This window comes from Saimiri boliviensis, chromosome 5 (assembly GCF_048565385.1).
Source record: "Saimiri boliviensis isolate mSaiBol1 chromosome 5, mSaiBol1.pri, whole genome shotgun sequence".
NCBI classification, from domain to species: Eukaryota; Metazoa; Chordata; class Mammalia; order Primates; family Cebidae; genus Saimiri; species Saimiri boliviensis.
The window spans coordinates 87,648,211-87,665,747 of NC_133453.1; the positions used below are offsets into that span (position 1 = coordinate 87,648,211).

The 17,537-nt window shown below is 42.4% G+C and overlaps 1 protein-coding gene across 1 annotated transcript in view; it reads left to right on the top strand.

The window, feature by feature from the left end:
* Positions 1 to 17,537, top strand: part of NEB (nebulin) — a 221,979-nt gene that overhangs the window by 147,234 nt on the left and 57,208 nt on the right. Inside the window, 15 exon segments of the mRNA XM_074399695.1 lie at positions 136 to 240; positions 340 to 444; positions 757 to 864; positions 3,330 to 3,443; positions 4,385 to 4,582; positions 4,906 to 5,010; positions 5,616 to 5,720; positions 6,718 to 6,825; positions 8,773 to 8,877; positions 10,081 to 10,188; positions 10,786 to 10,890; positions 10,987 to 11,091; positions 12,027 to 12,125; positions 12,457 to 12,567; positions 16,830 to 16,934. Coding sequence (XP_074255796.1) covers positions 136 to 240; positions 340 to 444; positions 757 to 864; positions 3,330 to 3,443; positions 4,385 to 4,582; positions 4,906 to 5,010; positions 5,616 to 5,720; positions 6,718 to 6,825; positions 8,773 to 8,877; positions 10,081 to 10,188; positions 10,786 to 10,890; positions 10,987 to 11,091; positions 12,027 to 12,125; positions 12,457 to 12,567; positions 16,830 to 16,934 — 1,686 coding nt within the window.

The following is a 17,537-nucleotide window of genomic DNA, read 5'->3' on the forward strand; positions in this document are numbered from 1 at the left end:
AATTACAACCTGTTTGTTAGGATTAAAGCAGAAATCCAGAAATAAAGAAAGGTACATCTAAGTTGGCACAAGCAGCTAAAGCTGATGACAGACCTGTATGTTACCATTTTTGGTGACTTTTGTTTTTCTTCACAGCTACAATATACAGCAGCAGGTAAAGAAAATCTACAAAACTATAATCTGGTCACAGACACGCCCCTCTATGTGACTGCTGTTCAGAGTGGCATTAATGCCAGTGAGGTGCGTCTTCCTATACTTCTCTTCCTGGGACAAACTATTTCTTGTCTTTACATATTTTCAAACAACAGAGGTGAATAACCTGTTGTTCCTTGTCTATAGGTGAAATATAAAGAAAATTATCATCAGATTAAGGACAAATACACAACAGTTCTGGAGACAGTGGATTATGACAGAACCAGAAACCTGAAGAATCTGTACAGCAGTGTGAGCTGAGTTTTTTTTTTTTTCTCTCTCTTATATATGAGCCACCTTTCCCCCTTCCAAGACAGTAAGAGAATAAATGGGATGGACACTCTATCCCCAGAGGGTTTTCTATGGTTTTTTCCTGGACCTTTGATCCTACTTTACCTCATGAAATTCTAGTATGCACAATTAAATAAGCCCCAAATTAAAGAGGCGTCCTGGGAGTCGGTCGGCAGTGTGTGAGGACGACAGAAACAGAAGGAAAACCTGCTACTCAGAAGCGAACCAGAAGGCATTCTCGCATATTCACAAGAAGGTCTTTAATTCCTGCAGAACCTGTACAAGGAGGCCTGGGATAGAGTGAAAGCCACCAGCTACATCCTGCCCACCAGCACCTTGTCCCTGACACACGCCAAGAACCAGAAGCATCTGGCCAGCCGTGTAAGTCAAGCAAAAACATGACAGCTGTCCCACCCTCCCTTCCCCTCCCCTCCCCTCCCCTCCCCCCCCCTCCCCTCCCCTCCCCTCCCCTCCCCTCCCCTCCCCTCCCCTCCCCTCCCCCCCTCCCCTCCCCTCCCCTGCCCTGCCCTGCCCTGCCCTGCCCTGCCCTGCCCTGCCCTGCCCTGCTCTCCACTCCAAGAATCTTTCAGCCTGATTCATATGTTGCCCAGAAGTACCCCCAGTGCTTCCATGGGCATGTCCAGGAAATAATTCCAAATCATTAGAGTCTATTCAGGCGTCCCCAAACTATGGCCCGCAGGCCACATGCAGCCCCCTGAGGCCATTTATCCGGCCTCCCGCCGCACTTCAGGAAGGGGCACCTCTTTCATTGGTGGTCAGTGAGAGGAGCACAGTATGTGGCTGCCCTCCAATGGTCTGAGGGACAGTGAACTGGCCCTCTGTGTAAAAAGTTTGGGGACGCCTGCTCTATGTTCTCACTGCCTCTCTCTCTGCTGCCTGGAGAGAATCACGAGCACTTGCAAGAAGGACAGGATGTGACCTCTCAGGCTGTCTGTCTGCACAGGTCTTGCATGGATAGTCTCTGCTAGAGCCAGAAGTAAGGATGGGCTGAAGACATAACACATCCTCCAAAAATAGACAATTTCAGTAGAATTACCTGGACATAGGGCAAAAATAAACCAGTGAATATAACTGGTTATTACTCCATGCCCAGTTAATATAAATTATTTTTTAGCAAAGAAATAGAAAACATTAAAAAAGGCTAATTCTACTTTTTTAAGGTAGAACTTTTCTTAGATATAAACATAACTGTATAACAAACCAACCCTAAATCTCATGAGCTGTTTAAATATAGTAGAAGGTCGTTATGTCCTCTGACTCTTTATGCTTCTGTTTCATGACCTCTATCCATTAATGCACTAAAGTAAAACCTTTTATTGTAAAATTCCCTGTAACCTTTATTGTAATTTGTAGCCCAGTTATCTTTCAAAAAATTAGACTTGATCTCCTAATTGTGAACATTTTATATAACACTTTAAATTAGCATTTCTCAAACATGTTTTGACCATGACTCACAGTGGGAAATTTTTTTATTTCAAGTACACACACACACACACACACACACACACACCTGAAGTTTATGTGAGTTTCTTCTGGCATAATTGTCTCACAGAAGAGTAGTGACTGCTATACTAGAGACAATGTACTCTGATCATTTCTATTCTGTTCTACTCATTTAAATGCTAGTGACTCAGTAAATTGATTTCACTACGCTACTGGGCTTAGAGATGCACAGCTTAGAAAAAAACTTCATTAGACAATCTATGGACTTACTTAGTTTTTATCTGGAGGAAAAAGTAAGTTATATGATTTTACCCAGACCCAACTCTATTTGGAAGACTGCAAAAAGGAACAAACTTTTCATTTGGGAAGAAAAGTGTTATAGATAAGATTTACGAAGCTCAACAGAGGCTTTTTCCTTGAGTCATGAACAAAATTATAGAGGCAAGTTTCTTGGCAAATTGGTTTTGAAGCAAGGTAAAACATAGAGAAATTAATGCTGTAAAAGAAGTATTCTGACCTTATTTTAGGGGGAAAAAAGTTTTTGTTGTTGTTTTTTTTAAAGGGTACCTTTAAGTGCCATCATCTTTGAAGCTGAGAAATAGATTCGATGTAAAAAGCTGATTTTCTGTTCTGGAAAAATCTGGTGGAAATTTTGGTTGGTCTCCAGTCAATGAAGGGCATTGCTGAAATTCTGATACAAATATGTACTTCAATCTCTCATTTGTTAGAGATGCAGGTCTCTGAGTTGTGGGAGAATTGTTATTTTATTATCGTGTGTTATGAGACTGGATCTCAGTCTCTGTCTTAACCTGGTTTATGTAATCATGGAACACTAATTAATAGGCAACATAGCTTAAGAACTAATTGTTATCCCATAGAAGTTGATTGCACTGTACTTTTGAAAGCCTTGTAGAAACTGAAATCCAAGGATAGTGTCTTCTTAGCAGCAGACTTTTCAGTTATTAAAAACAAAGAAATTCCTGGGCACAGTTTTAATCTTGTATTCATTGTAGTGAGAAAAACAAAGTCATTACCACAGTATATTTTTAAGTTACATACTCTTTAAAATGAATTGCTTGTAGTAACAATAAAAGTGCTAGTATTGGCATAGGAATTTTGAAAACAGCAACCAAAATTTCAGAGTGCTCTACAGTTTAAAAGTACCTTTGATACAGGCTGATTTCAGCCCCACGATAACCCCATGACAGGCACTGGTGCCGTATCTCTCTGTACAGGTGGGGAAATGAGCTCAGAGTAGTGTCCCCAGTGCTGGGTGGATCTCAGAGTTGTTTTTCCCATTAAATCTTACCCTCTTTTAACAATATAAATCTATTACTCTCTAAAACTATGTTTCTTTCTTTCTTTCTACTTTTTCTCTATAGATCAAATATCGGGAAGAATATGAAAAGTTCAAAGCTCTTTATACGTTACCAAGAAGCGTTGAAGATGATCCGAACACAGCACGGTGCCTCCGAGTTGGCAAGCTTAACATCGACGTAAGTACCATCATGCATCCCTTAATGACTAGGATACCTTCTGAGAGCTGCGCCGTTCATGATGGGATTCCATCGTGCTAACATCATAGCGTGCACTTACACATACCTAGATGGTGCAGCCTATTGCTCCTAGACTACAAGCCTGTACATGTTGTGGTACTGAACACGGTAGGCAAATGTAACACAGGGGGACGTATTTACGTATCTAAACATAGAAAAGATACGGTAAAAATACAGTATTGTAATATTTTCACTGAAACATTGTTATAAAACACATGACTATAACTCCAAAGACCTTACTTCAAATTGAAGTCAAGTAAAATAACCATGTATTATTAATAGGAACATTTCTTTTCTTTCTTCTTTTGTTTCTTGCTTTCTTGCTTTTTTTTTTTTTTTTTTTTTTAAGATAGGGTCTCACTCTGTTAGTCAGGCTGGAGGGCAGTAGGGCAATCACAGCTCACTGCAGTCTTTACCTTCAAGGCTCCGGGAATCATCGCACTTCAGCCTCCTGAGTAACTGGGTCTAAAGGCATGCACCACCATAGCCAGCTAAGGTTTTAAGTTTTGATAGAGATGGGATCTCGCTATGTTGCCCACTCTGGTCTCAAACTCCTGGGCTCAAGTGATCCTCCTGCCTCAGTCTCTCACAATGCTGGGATTACAGGTGTGAGCTATTGTGCCCAGACTGAACGTTTTCTGTTTACCAAGGCATATGACACTGATTGTGCACATGTAAAGATACTACACATTATTTCAACTATAATGTTTTATTTTTTAAAAATTTTCCCTGGTATTAATCTGTAGGAAATGTCAGAAAATACCAGTCCCTGCCCTGCCCCCAGCTGTTTGCTGTGAGTTGGTTAACCTGACCTCTCATGTATGGCCATGCTGCCTTGGCACAATTTCCTGTATAACTGGCATGTGATTTTAACTTCACAGCGCCTGTACAGATCAGTTTATGAAAAGAACAAGATGAAAATCCACATCGTCCCCGACATGGTAGAGATGGTTACCGCCAAGGATTCTCAGAAGAAAGTCAGTGAGATTGATTACCGCCTGCATCTCCACGAATGGATCTGCCACCCCGACTTGCAAGTCAATGATCACGTCAGGAAAGTCACAGATCAGATCAGCGATGTAAGCCTGTGACTTAAGAAGCCCCCTCCACTGCCCTGCCCCATGCCCCCACCCAAAAGAGCAACAGACTCACCCATTTCTTTACCTTAGCCTTTTCCCACTATTTCTTTCCTATATGTTCATGGCCTGCCTTGACTGAGGAGCAGTCTCTGGAAGCAGGGCTCCATGTATGGATGTTTCTGTGGCTCCCCTGAGCCTCTTTGCATAATGTCCTTGCTCATCATTTTACAAAGGCTTCTGGGTCCAGAATGTGCCTATGTTTTTAGTGTTAAAGTTATTATGGTCAATTTTTTTCTCTGATCCTCTCTATCGAAACCCTCTAGATTGTGTACAAGGATGACCTCAACTGGCTGAAAGGCATTGGTTGCTATGTCTGGGACACTCCTGAAATCCTCCATGCCAAGCATGCTTATGATCTACGTGATGATGTGAGTTTGCCTCGTTTTGTTCTTTAGTATATTTCCATTTCTGCATAGAGTCAAGAGGGAATTATTTAAAACAGGGGCGTTGTCACAGATCAGCTGTGGGGGTGGCTGAGCTGAAGAAGGATGCTAGGAGCAGAGTAACTATCACTTGGGGAAGCATATGGCACTCTATTGAACAATGCAGTCCAGGTATGCCATCATGCTCTGGCAGAGAAGGGATTGCTGGCTCTCCTTTCTACTTTTTAGACTATTTTGGATATATGAACAAGCACTTAATTATCGTTTTAGGAAAGTGCTTTTTGCTAGTGTTTGCAATGCTATAGACAAGATCTATTTGTAAAGAGAGGATTTTTCAGGCAAATTAAACACTGTAATGAAGATTTCAGTAAGAAAGCTTAAACTTTCCTAGAAGAGTAGTTGTCAAGTGTCCTAGAAGATGCAAGAAGCCCCATATCGCTGTTATAAAATTCAAATGCATCTTGGTCTGTCAAACAAGTGCGGATGAACGTAAAGCTCATGAGTTAAAAGCAACCAAACCCTCTACGAAAACCAGCAGTTTCAAGTACAAGGAATGGTCCAACATGGGCTCATTTTCTTCTTCTCGGCAGATCAAGTATAAAGCTCACATGTTGAAAACAAGGAATGACTACAAGCTTGTCACAGATACCCCAGTCTACGTGCAGGCTGTCAAAAGTGGGAAACAGCTGAGTGACGTAAGTGCTCCCTGGGGAAGTTAAGTGGACAGTAATAGAGACAGGGCCACCACTCAAGCAGAGGGGTAAAAACCATAGGCGGGGCAGTGCCAAGTCTTTTCTGAGAAACCAGTGATGCTGCTGCTGCTGTTTCCTAAAATCTGATGTGTTCAAGCAGTTTGCTGGGGTGGAGTTGTAAGTGATCTGAGTCTATGAAGTAACTTTGGGCCTTAGTGCTTCCAACATTGTTTTTTGTGCCCTGGGTCATTGCAAGTTTATTTCTGTCTAAGCCAGGTGTCCCCAGACTTTTTACACAGGGGGTCAGTTCACTGTCCCCCAGACCGTTGGAGGGCCCCCACATACTGTGCTCCTCTCACTGACCACCAGTGAAAGAGGTGCCCCTTCCTGAAGTGCAGCGGGGGGCCGGATAAATGGCCTCAGGGGGCCGCATGCGGCCTGTGGGCTGTAGTTTGGGGATGCCTGGTCTAAGCCATTTAATAAATTAGAGCCAACTATGGTAGAATAAGAAGCAAGCAGGCTCTGAGGTTAGAGATGTGGAGCGCGGTCTCGGCTCTACCACACATTATCTATGAGGCTTGTGAAAAGCACTGAATCCAGCTGAGCCTCCCATCCTGATGCATAAGATGGGGACGTAAGGAAGCACCCACTGTGATGCCTGACGTGGAGCAGGCAGGGCAGGCACAAAGCTGCTCTTTCTTTATTAACTCTACAGGATGATAAGTCAGTATCAGATCCCACCAGTGAAAGCAAACATTGAGACCTAGTATTTTGGAACTTCTCGTGGTAAAATGCCCACCCTTCCTCTTCTTGTGCCTGGGCCATCTCTTCTATTCCTCAGTGTGAGTGTCCACACCCTGGCTCTGATCCTATTGGACAAGCCACAGTAATGTGTCAGATGAGTTCTCCAGGCAAGGGGAAGCAGGCTACCATTATTTTTTTAAAGAGAGATCTGGGTTTCCCTTTTCTTTGCTTCTAATAATGCTTCTCCCTGCACCAGGCTGTCTACCACTATGACTATGTGCACAGTGTCAGAGGCAAAGTGGCTCCAACTACCAAAACCGTGGATCTGGACCGGGCCCTTCACGCGTACAAGCTCCAGAGTGCGGTGAGCAGTGAGAACTTGAGAGTGCCCAGCAGAAGTCCATTCCATCAGCCTCCGTGGAAGCAAGCTCAGTCTGCTTTCTCTTGACGTGTCCTTGTAAAATATAAATGCTGTTCGATTCACATGAGGTGAAAAAAACCAAAACACCAAACAAAGCATACTCTATCTTCCCTCCTGGCTGCCAGGATCCTCCTGTGGAGCAATCAAACCAACATAAATGGGCATTTTTCAGCAATATTTACAATTTACAAAGAAGAAAGCCAGTATACCTTCTCAGCTTTCAAAAAGCTGAAAATCAGGATGACAGAGATAAGGCCTTTAACCTCAATAAGAGATAAACTAGAAATTGTTGTTGGTATCCAGAAGAGAAAGAACCTAGATCCCACCTACCTATTCTGCGTTACCCAATGGTGCTGATTTGGTCTCAACTTTTCATGCTATTTCCCGTCTTGAGCATTAAAAATAATTTTGGGCCAGGTGCAGTGGCTCAAGTCTGTAATCCCAGCAGTTTGGGAGACCAAGGCAGGCGGATCACCTGAGGTCAAGAGTTGTGACCAGCCTGGCCAACATGCTGAAACCTCATCTCTACTAAAAATACAAAAAATTAGCTAAGCATGGTGGCACATGCCTCTCAGCTACTTGAGGAAGGAGAACCACTTGAACCCAAGAGGTGGAGGTTGCAGTAAGCCGAGATCGCGCCATTGCACTCCAGCCTGGGTAACGAGCAAAACTCTGTTCCAACTAATAATAGTAACAACAATTATTATTATTTTGGCCAGGCACAGTGGCTCATGCCTGTAATCCCAGCACTTTAAGAGGTTGAGGCAGGCAGATGGCTTGAGCCTGGAATTCAAGACCAGCCTGAGCAACATGGTGAAACCCCATCTCTACAAAAATAAATAAATTAGCCAGGCATGGTGGCATGCATCTGTGGTCCCAGCTACTTGGGAGGCTGAGGCGAAAGGATTACCTGAGCCCAGGGAGGTCAAGGATGCAGTGAGCTGTGATCGTGCCACTGTGCTACAGCCTGGTGACAGAGTGAGACCCTGTCTCAAAAACGAAAGAAAAATAATTTGGTATTTCATATTTTAAATGTAATTCTCAATCTTAAACTCCAAGAGACAGAGTATTTAAGGTCACAGGCAGACATTCCACCTGGTCCTCCCTTTCGCCATGAACATGTGCATCCTGACCTCTTCACAGCTTGATGTCAAGACATCGTGTTTGGAGCGGGCAGGAGAGGGTAACACAGACATACACCTGGCTATATCTTGGTGATAGCTTGAATATCATCACCTGAGATGGAGCAATGACAAAGGTGACACTTGGTTACCTGTCTTCTCTTCATTTCCCAAATTCTTGCTAGATGCCATACAGTGAACTGGGCATATGTTCAGAATCATACAGAAATTACTTTTTTTTTTTTTTTTTTTTTGAGACAGGGTCTCCTCTGGAGACTCCCAAGCTGGAGTGCAATGGTGCAGTCACAGCTCACTGAAACCTCAAACTCCTGGGCTTAAGTGATCCTCCCACCTTAGCTTCTCAAGTAACTGGGACTACAGGCACATACCACCATGTCTAATTTTTAAACTTTTTGTAGAGATGAGATCTTGCTATGTTGTCCAGGCTGGTCTCAAATACTGACCTCAAGCAATCCTCCTGCCTTGGCCTCCCAAAGCATTAGGATTGCAGATGTCAGCTACCACACCTGGCCAGGAACTATTTTCAATAAACCATTGTTCTATTTTTCCGAAACAATAGGTGAAGAGTAAACTGACTTATTTCATGACTCTTAGAATGTATTTAATTTTTTCTTGAAATCAATTCAGTGAGCATAAGAATGTAAAGTATCTGGTCCAAAACCTAACATGAGCTATATGCGCTTTGTTGAGCTCAGATCAGTTACTTCATGCCAGATGTCATTTAACCTGCTGTTCCTCGTTCCTGCAGAATCTATACAAAACCAGCCTGCGCACCCTGCCCACTGGATATAGACTTCCAGGTGATACTCCTCACTTCAAACACATCAAGGATACCCGTTACATGAGCAGTTATGTGAGTAGTCTCCTCCTCGTTGAGATGGGTCTGAAGGTGGGGTAGGAGGAGACTCATATTAATAGCCTGTTATAATTCTCCAGTCATACCCTAAAGGTTCAACCTGATATAATAATGGGAGCTGGGGAGGAGAGAGAGCACATTTTTAGGGGTGCTGTGGAATTGACTACTTCTGCAATTCAGCAGTGCCTGGGTAGCCCCGTGGGTTAGAATAGGATGTTCGTGGACGCCTTGGCTGAGGGCACACAGCTGTCATGATGCTTCTACTTCTGCTGGCCTTACTTAGCACAGAAGCACTCTGAATTATGCCAAGCCATTTACTGGAAATGCAACTTCACACACGTACTACTACTGAGGTGTGGTGATAGTATTGTCTTCCTTCTGCTATGTTTAACTGCAGAAGCTATAACATCCCCATGTGTTCCTTTGAAAAGAAGACTTCTTGCCTAGCTGTTGGCTCTGATACTTATCTCACTACTTATCCTCTGTGCCCAGTTCATAGAAGACTAGAGGGGTAGACAGGCTCTTACTACCTTCAGCTTGCTCAGATAATGACACTCATGCTGCTCTTCTCCACTTTTTACAAGTACCCAATTGGGACTTGATACATTTACCACATGGAGAAGGCTTAGGGAAGTTGTGGCCGTCCCAGTAAGTCTGGCCTGTGTACCACAACCAGCCACTGGTAGAATAATCAGCTCTCCCTCCACACTACCCTTCGTAGTCCTGGAAATCAAACGTACTGGCCATAAAGGACCTAATAGCTTATGGTTCAATAATGTACTTCCAAAGTAGACAGTCAAAGCTTTAATAATTTAACACCTAAAGGATGTGTTAAAATCAATCCACCAAGCCACTCATCAGTCCTAAATACATTCTCTTGTTTCTTTGTATTTTCTAATTTTCTAGCCACATTAGGGCTAAAAATACAGATTTTTCTCTGTCATTTTGCATACCTCTCTACAAACAGATTTCACCTAGGAAGGGTTGAAATTTATTCCTTTCTGGGACTGGTTTTATTTTGCAGCACATAATTTTCAAGGTCTGGATTAATACTGAAATTTTGTCCATGCTTTTCTTCATACTTAATTCTTAAAAAGAGCAATCTTTCAAATAAAGGTGACGTCTCTTTTCTGTTTGAAGAAATGTAATGTCGCTCCTTGTTTACCCATCATTAATCTCGTTCTGACTTTGCTTTCGCAGTTCAAGTACAAAGAAGCCTATGAACACACCAAGGCATATGGGTATACACTCGGTCCCAAAGATGTTCCATTTGTCCACGTCCGGAGAGTCAACAATGTTACCAGCGAGGTACCTGAATGCTGATTCTCTGAGAGGCATATTGAGTTTCAATGGCCATGGCTTTGTTTGAAATGCATTAAGAATTAATTGTATTTCCATTGTAAACTTACATACCATCAAAAAGGAAGAAAGTCCTTATTGTCACATTTTGATGCTGGCATTTCTTGGCAGTGTTTTGTTGTTGTTGTTGTTGTTGTTGTTGTTTTGTATTTGGTAATGCCTTGCAGATATGCAGTTTAATAGATTATGATGCAAAACTTTTCTAAAGAAACAATTTCTTCTTTTGACATTTATATTCAAAAATCTTTAATAAGGTTGCATTTTAGTCTGACTCACGACCTTGGTTTTCTACACCAACTATTGGTTTGCATATCTGATCCTACTATGCAACTATCTGATAGAAAGTGGAAGGCTTTGTGCTCAGAATTCTTTACCTAAATGAAATAACTCTCGTTTTCTCCTTTTTTCCTTATCTCAAATCATTTCCTATATCCTTGATATTTCTTCCCCTGGTTCTTTATGTAAAATATTTTGTTGTTGATTAGTCAGTAGATGCCCTCAACAATCCCCTACTAAATACCTATAATGATATTTCCTTCAATGTAGAGACTGTATCGGGAATTGTACCACAAACTGAAAGACAAGATCCATACAACTCCCGATACCCCTGAGATCCGCCAAGTCAAGAAGACACAAGAGGCTGTCAGTGAGGTGGGTATTTTCCTAGAAAGACAGGGAGTGGAGACCTGGGATAATATCAGTTGTTCAGTCTCTAATGCATGTGTTTTGGGGTATTTTTTTCTTTAGTTGATCTACAAATCAGACTTCTTCAAGATGCAGGGCCACATGATCTCTCTGCCATACACACCCCAAGTGATCCACTGCCGCTATGTGGGAGACATCACCAGTGATGTAAGCATCTCGTAGGGGTCTTTCTGGAGTAGTCTTACCAAGAGGCAGGCTTGCTTTCAGCAAGTAAAGCAACCAGTGGTCTTTGAACAGCCTTTTCTGATAAGCACTTCCAACCAAGAGTACAAATTGGAGGTAAGGCAGTGTGGAAGGAGGATGCCACAATTCTCCACCTATGGAAACAGAGGACCAATTGGGGAACACAGAATTGCCATTATTCTTGATCACCCAGTGACCACCGTTCTACATTCAACACAGAATCATTCCAACTCCTCACTCACTATGTGGCCTCCAACCCAGGTCATGTTCAGTATTTTCCTCTGACTCATCCCTGCTCCAAACCCCATTAACGACTTCTTGCTGCATTTTTTCATTCTCCTTGTATGTTCTCTCCTTCTAAAAAACCAATCCATTCAATCTGTTCTTTTCTCCAATCAGTATTATAGTAATAAAATAGCAGTGTTCTTTCCTCAGCTTGGGGCTAGAGACTTAAATGAAAAAATATGTGACTTACTTGGATGTAAGTAAACTAAGAGTACAAGATAGATGAACCTGCAGCCAGGCACTTTGGGAGGGTGAGGTGGGTGGATCACCTGATATCAGGAGTTCGAGACCAGCCTGGCCAACATGGTGAAACCACAACTCTACTAAAAATACAAAAATTAGCTGGGCATGGTGGTACATGCCTATAATTCCAGCTACTTGGGAGGCTAAGGCAAGAGAATTGCTGGAACCTGGGAGGTGGAGGTTGCAGTGAGCTGAGATTGTGGCACTGCACTCCAGCCTGGGTGACAAGAGCAAAACTCTGTCTCAAAAAAAAAAAAGTAGATGAACCAAAATGAAAGATACAGTAATAAAGAAGTGTTGCTACTCCATCTTTTGTGTTTCCTGATTTACATTTGCTTATGACCAGCTATATTTCTGTGTTTGCCTGTCAGATTAAATACAAAGAGGACTTGCAGGTCCTGAAGGGACTTGGTTGCTTCCTGTATGACACTCCTGACATGGTCCGCTCCCGGCACCTGCGGAAGCTCTGGGTGAGTGCACAGCGTCACAGTGCCTAATTAACCCTGCACAGCTGGATACACCCATCATCTAGCCTCCAGGGCTAGGCAGAAGGGATCTTAGCCTGCAGCTACTTTTAAGGGGAAAATTTACCATTAACCCATGTGAGCAAGTTATCACCTGCTTATTATGATCTGTGCCTCCTGTGGAACGTGCTGAGCTTAGTTAAATTACAATTGTTTCTGCCTGGGAAGTCACCCTGGACATATGAAGGCCCTGCTCAGCTGATACATGTCAGACATTTGAAAGACAGTATGACATGAATTCCTTAAGTGATTAATCAACTTGTATTTTTTTTTTAAGTCTAATTACCTGTACACTGATAAGGCAAGGAAGATGCGAGACAAATACAAAGTGGTACTTGACACTCCAGAATACAGAAAAGTGCAAGAACTGAAGACACATCTGAGTGAGGTAAGGACGCTTTACCTGTCACTAAAGTCAGCCAAATTGACCAGTACAAACTGAATTTTTCCACAAGTGATCGCTGTTCAGGCAGCTGCAGCAGGTAAGATATTTTCCCTCTTAACTGTGGAATGGCTACTATGTGTAAGCAAGTCAACTGACTCCACTTTTCCTCAGTTTACTTATTTTGCCTTTTGTTAAGTTATGCATATTAATACTTGCTCTTCATGTATCTAGGGCTGATGAGGTGTTTTCTTTGAGTTTATAGATTAGAAAGACCTTACTTATTCGTGTCGTCTCCAAACTGATCTTATTTCAAAATTTTCTTTCACTTTGATTCCCACCATCAGGAGCCCTGAGCACGGCAGTGCCATTGGAGAAGTCTTCAATAGCTCCTTGCTCTGCTGCCCACTCAATAAACTGCAGGCTACTTAGTTTCATTTTCATCTGGCTCCTGATATATTGTGACTAGATCTGATCCTCTCTTTAGACTGCTGGTACCTTGATAACTGGACCCATGTTATTTACATGTGTCCCATAGTACCTTGGCTATAATAGATGTGCATGTTTGCCAAAGGGCATTTGACAAGTGTAAATGATTGCTCTCATCTGGGTCAGTTGGCCATTCCCATTCTCCTGTCACTCTGGTATTGTAGCTCTGTTCATCAGTTTGTACATTCACCATTCTGTATTGTGGCTTCACCCAGCTGAGCACTGGTTTCCAGGCCATTTCACCCTTCTCAGTAGCTCTGATGGCTGCTGATTAGGAATCTTATGCTCTTAGCGATGCCCTGGAATACCACATGTCTCCCTTAGTGGAGGGGATATGCAGCTTCCTATACTCAGTGAGCCAGAGACAAAGGATGACTAACTCTTCAGCTTTTGCAAATGCAACATTGAGCCCATTTGCATTCCTGAAAGTTTCTCTGTGTCATTTCAGCCAGTGCTTACACTCAGACTGGAACACTTTTGTTATTTTTATCCCAGTAAAGTTGTGCTTTTCCACTCTGGTTCAGTATGAGAATCACCTGTGGAATATTTAAAAACCACCCAGAGAGGGCTCTGACCCCTAGTTCCACATCAGACTCAGGTTTTCTGTGTCTGGGTATCTGTATACTTTTAGATGCTCCGCAGAGACTCTAACAATACGCAGCCTGTGTTAAAAACCACTGCACCACATCTCTTCTCTAGCTACCAAATAATAGTAATAAACTGGTAACTTACAGTGCTTCAGAGTAAAGATTACTCAGAAATACCTTTACTCTTTTTGGCTTTCAGGGTTCAGAATTATCTAAAACTTTAGTTTCTCCTCTTCTCAATTCCTAGGGGGATTTTGTGCCAATTGTGCATCAGCACTGAGGAAGAAGAATGGATACTTTTCAGTAGTGCAGTTTTTTTGTCTCTTCATAACGATGACTCAGGCTTGATAAAATGCTTATCCAAGGCACTCCCCTGAATTCAGAAGGGTTGGAATAGAGCCTACAAATCTGTTTTTAATTAAGAAACTTGCTGGGTTTTAATATCAGGAAAGTTTGGAAAACATTGAGTTAGTAAAATGTTTGATGGCCAAAAGAAGTTCAAGTTACTGACGTTTGAGCTGTCTTTCAATTGTATAGATTCTTGACATAAACACATTTGTAGTACTAGGAAGCAGAGATGTTGTTTCAAGAAGCATAAACGATGCTTACGTAAGTACAGGGGAAATAAAATACACAGAGAAATGTATAATTCTAGAAATGGCATAGAGGCCAAGCACAGTGGTACACACCTATAGTCCTAGCTACTTGGGAGGCTGAGACCAGAGGATCACTGGAGTGCAGGAGTTTGAGGCCAGCCTGGGCAACACAGTAAGACCCTGTGTCTAAAACTACATAAATAAAATAAAAATAAGAAAAAAAAATGGCTTGGGAGAATTGGGTTTTAGTCCCAGATTTACTTCCAGTTGGCTCTATGACCTTATGTAATTCACAACTTTAGCACCCTAATTTCCTAAACAAGAATTGAACTAAATGATGATTTGAGCTCTTTTTAACCGTAAAATTCTATGAGTTGTTGATTTACTTTACTAAAAATTGAGTGTGGAAGAAACATTGTTTTCATTTAGTTTTTTTTTTTTTTTTTTTTTTTTGAGACGGAGTTTCGCTCTTGTTACCCAGGCTGGAGTGCAATGGCGCCATCTCAGCTCACCGCTACCTCCGCCTCCTGGGTTCAGGCAATTCTCTTGCCCCAGCCTCCTGAGTAGCTGGGATTACAGGCACACGCCACCACGCCCAGCTAATGTTTTGTATTTTAAGTAGAGACGGGGTTTCACCATGTTGACCAGGATGGTCTCAATCTCTTGACCTCGTGATCCACCCGCCTCGGCCTCCCAAAGTGCTGGGATTACAGGCTTGAGCCACTGCGCCCGGCCAAGTTTTCATTTAGTTTATCTCTTTCTTTACACACAAAAAAGCCCCAAACACATGAGCTACACTTTCTTTGAACTTGCAGTGGTATATATTTTGGATTTAAAGACATTGACCTCTGTGTGTGTGTTTAAAATATTTCTTACATTTTATCTGTTCAACTGGTATTTATATCCATGATTAGAATCTATTTGGTAGCCATTTGTTCTTTCTCACTTGCTTCATTATGTTAAATTCCTTCAACATTTATTAGGGAACTGCTATTGACCCTTTGAGCTCTGGTTGATGAAAGGATCATAGCACTAAACTGCCATGCCCTAGTCTTGGAGAAGAAACAGGCATCAGTGTGATAAATGGTCTCATGTAGGAATAGTCAAAACAGCATGGGCTCTTGGAGTTTTCCAGGTAAATGAGGGAAGAACACTGAAGGCAGGAAGAACAGTATGTGAAAGCAGCCATAATGAGTTCTAGGAACTAGGACTAGTTTACATAGCACACAAGGGGTGTGGAAGAACAATGGGAAATTATAGAAACATGGGTTGGAGCCAGGTTATAAAGACTTGTAGGTGTTATGTAAATGACCTTGGACTTTATGAAAAATCATTGAAGAATTATTTCTAGGAAGAATAGATTTGAGCGTTAAGAAAATATGTGTCTCAGACTTTTGAAAGATGGGTGAACTGTGGAGTAGTCCAATAGAGGAGTTGAGCAGGTGGTTTTGACGTGTAGAAAATAAGACGGAAGGCTGAACTAGGGCAGTGGTGTTGGCAAAGAATCAGATTTCAGGAATAACACAAAATTAGGAGCCCAGGATTCATGACCATTTTGATGTAGGAGCCTAGGATGACTCCCCCAGTTTCTGGCCTGAGTAACTGGGGTATCAATGAGTCATTTAGCATAGTAGAGAAAATAGGAGAAGCAGCAATTTGAGATAGAGCTAGAGGCAATATAAAGAACTACACATTGAACATGGTAATTCACCCAAATTCAGAAAGTTGTTGAAAACTTGGATCTGGAGCTCAGGAGAGGCACTGGATATGTAGACTCGGAAGTCATCAATCTCAAAGTGATGCTTGAGATCACAGGTACAGATGAGATCACTGCAGGAGAATGTACTGGGTGAAAGCGGCCAATCCTTCACTCCAGCCAACAGCAGCCTTTGCATAAGGGCAGAACCACAGAGGGAGGCTGATGAGGAGACCTAAGAGACAGGAGGCCACCTAGGGAAGAATGCTGCAATGGAAGCCAGAGAAGAGAGTTTTCAGGAATGAACACCAAGCAGTTTCAGTTGCTACAGAGAAGTGTTATCGTATTGGCAATCGTGAAGTTCTTGGTAGTCTCAACGAGAGTGACTTCATTGATGTGGGTAGGTGGGAGCCAAACTATGGTCTTGAGAAATTAATTAAAATAGAGACAGAGAAGAAACACAGGCAACTTGACTGAGAAAAGAATGAAGTTCATTGGCTGGAGGCTGGAAAAGGCTTAATTAATGACAGAGGTCGGGGGCTGCTGGGTGAGGTCTTGAGTCTGTTTGCAAATGAAGAGAGAGGGTTGGGAAAACAGGAAGGGTGGAAGATACAGAGGAGAAGCGGACAGTTGCTGGAATAGGGTGCTAGAATGGGACCAAGAACACAGCAGGAGGCTTCCGTTTTGGATAGGCTAGAGAATGTCTCGTTTTGATACAGAGGAAAAAAAAGAAAGGAAAGGTGCAAGAGATCAATAAAAGGTTGGTTTATTGGGAAGAAACTGCAATTGTTGCAGTAGGAGGGCCCCTGCCTTTTCTATGTAAAAGAGGTGAAGGCATCTGCAGAGAACATGACGTGGCCATGAGGCAGAAATGATGCTGATGACTTTGTTTATGTCTAGCTGGTCTACAGAGCTGCAGGCAAGAAGCAGAAGTCAATCTTTACTTCAGTTCCTGATACTCCTGATCTTTTAAGAGCCAAGCGAGGACAGAAGCTTCAGAGTCAGGTAAGCTGAGAAGTTCACAAACCTGCGAGTCAGGCATCACAGGGGCTATTATGAGTGCCTGGCCTCTCTGGGCCAGTGGCAGACTCACACACTTGGTTGTCCTGGCTGCAACTTCACGCTCATTAACACTGCACTTGAAGAAGCAGTTCTCTTTGGGGCCATGATAATTATGGTTGTGTTTTACTCAGGCAAGGGATGCCACATCTTCTTTCCTACGTGCTATAAAACTTCTGTTTTGGAGTCTGTGGACTCAAAGTAATGAAAATGATTGCTTAATCATTCTGTGGGATCTTCCTGTTAGCCACAAACAAATGAAGCCATATTTCATTCATTAAAACAAAAATGAGAGGAAAATATGTTGAGGGATCTATGGGAATCCTCTCTCTCTTCTGTTAGCATTCTTTATCACATGGCTTTGATTGGATCATACTCAGCAGCAGGCATATTAGATAACTGGGGTATGTATATGTGTTTTCAAACATGAGACACAGGGAGAAGCAAATTAACAGAAACACATGTAAGAAAAAAACAAGCAAACATCAGGACTGTAAACAGATACCACCTACCCACTGAATGGTCAGAAATGAAGTGGGCTAAATGCTA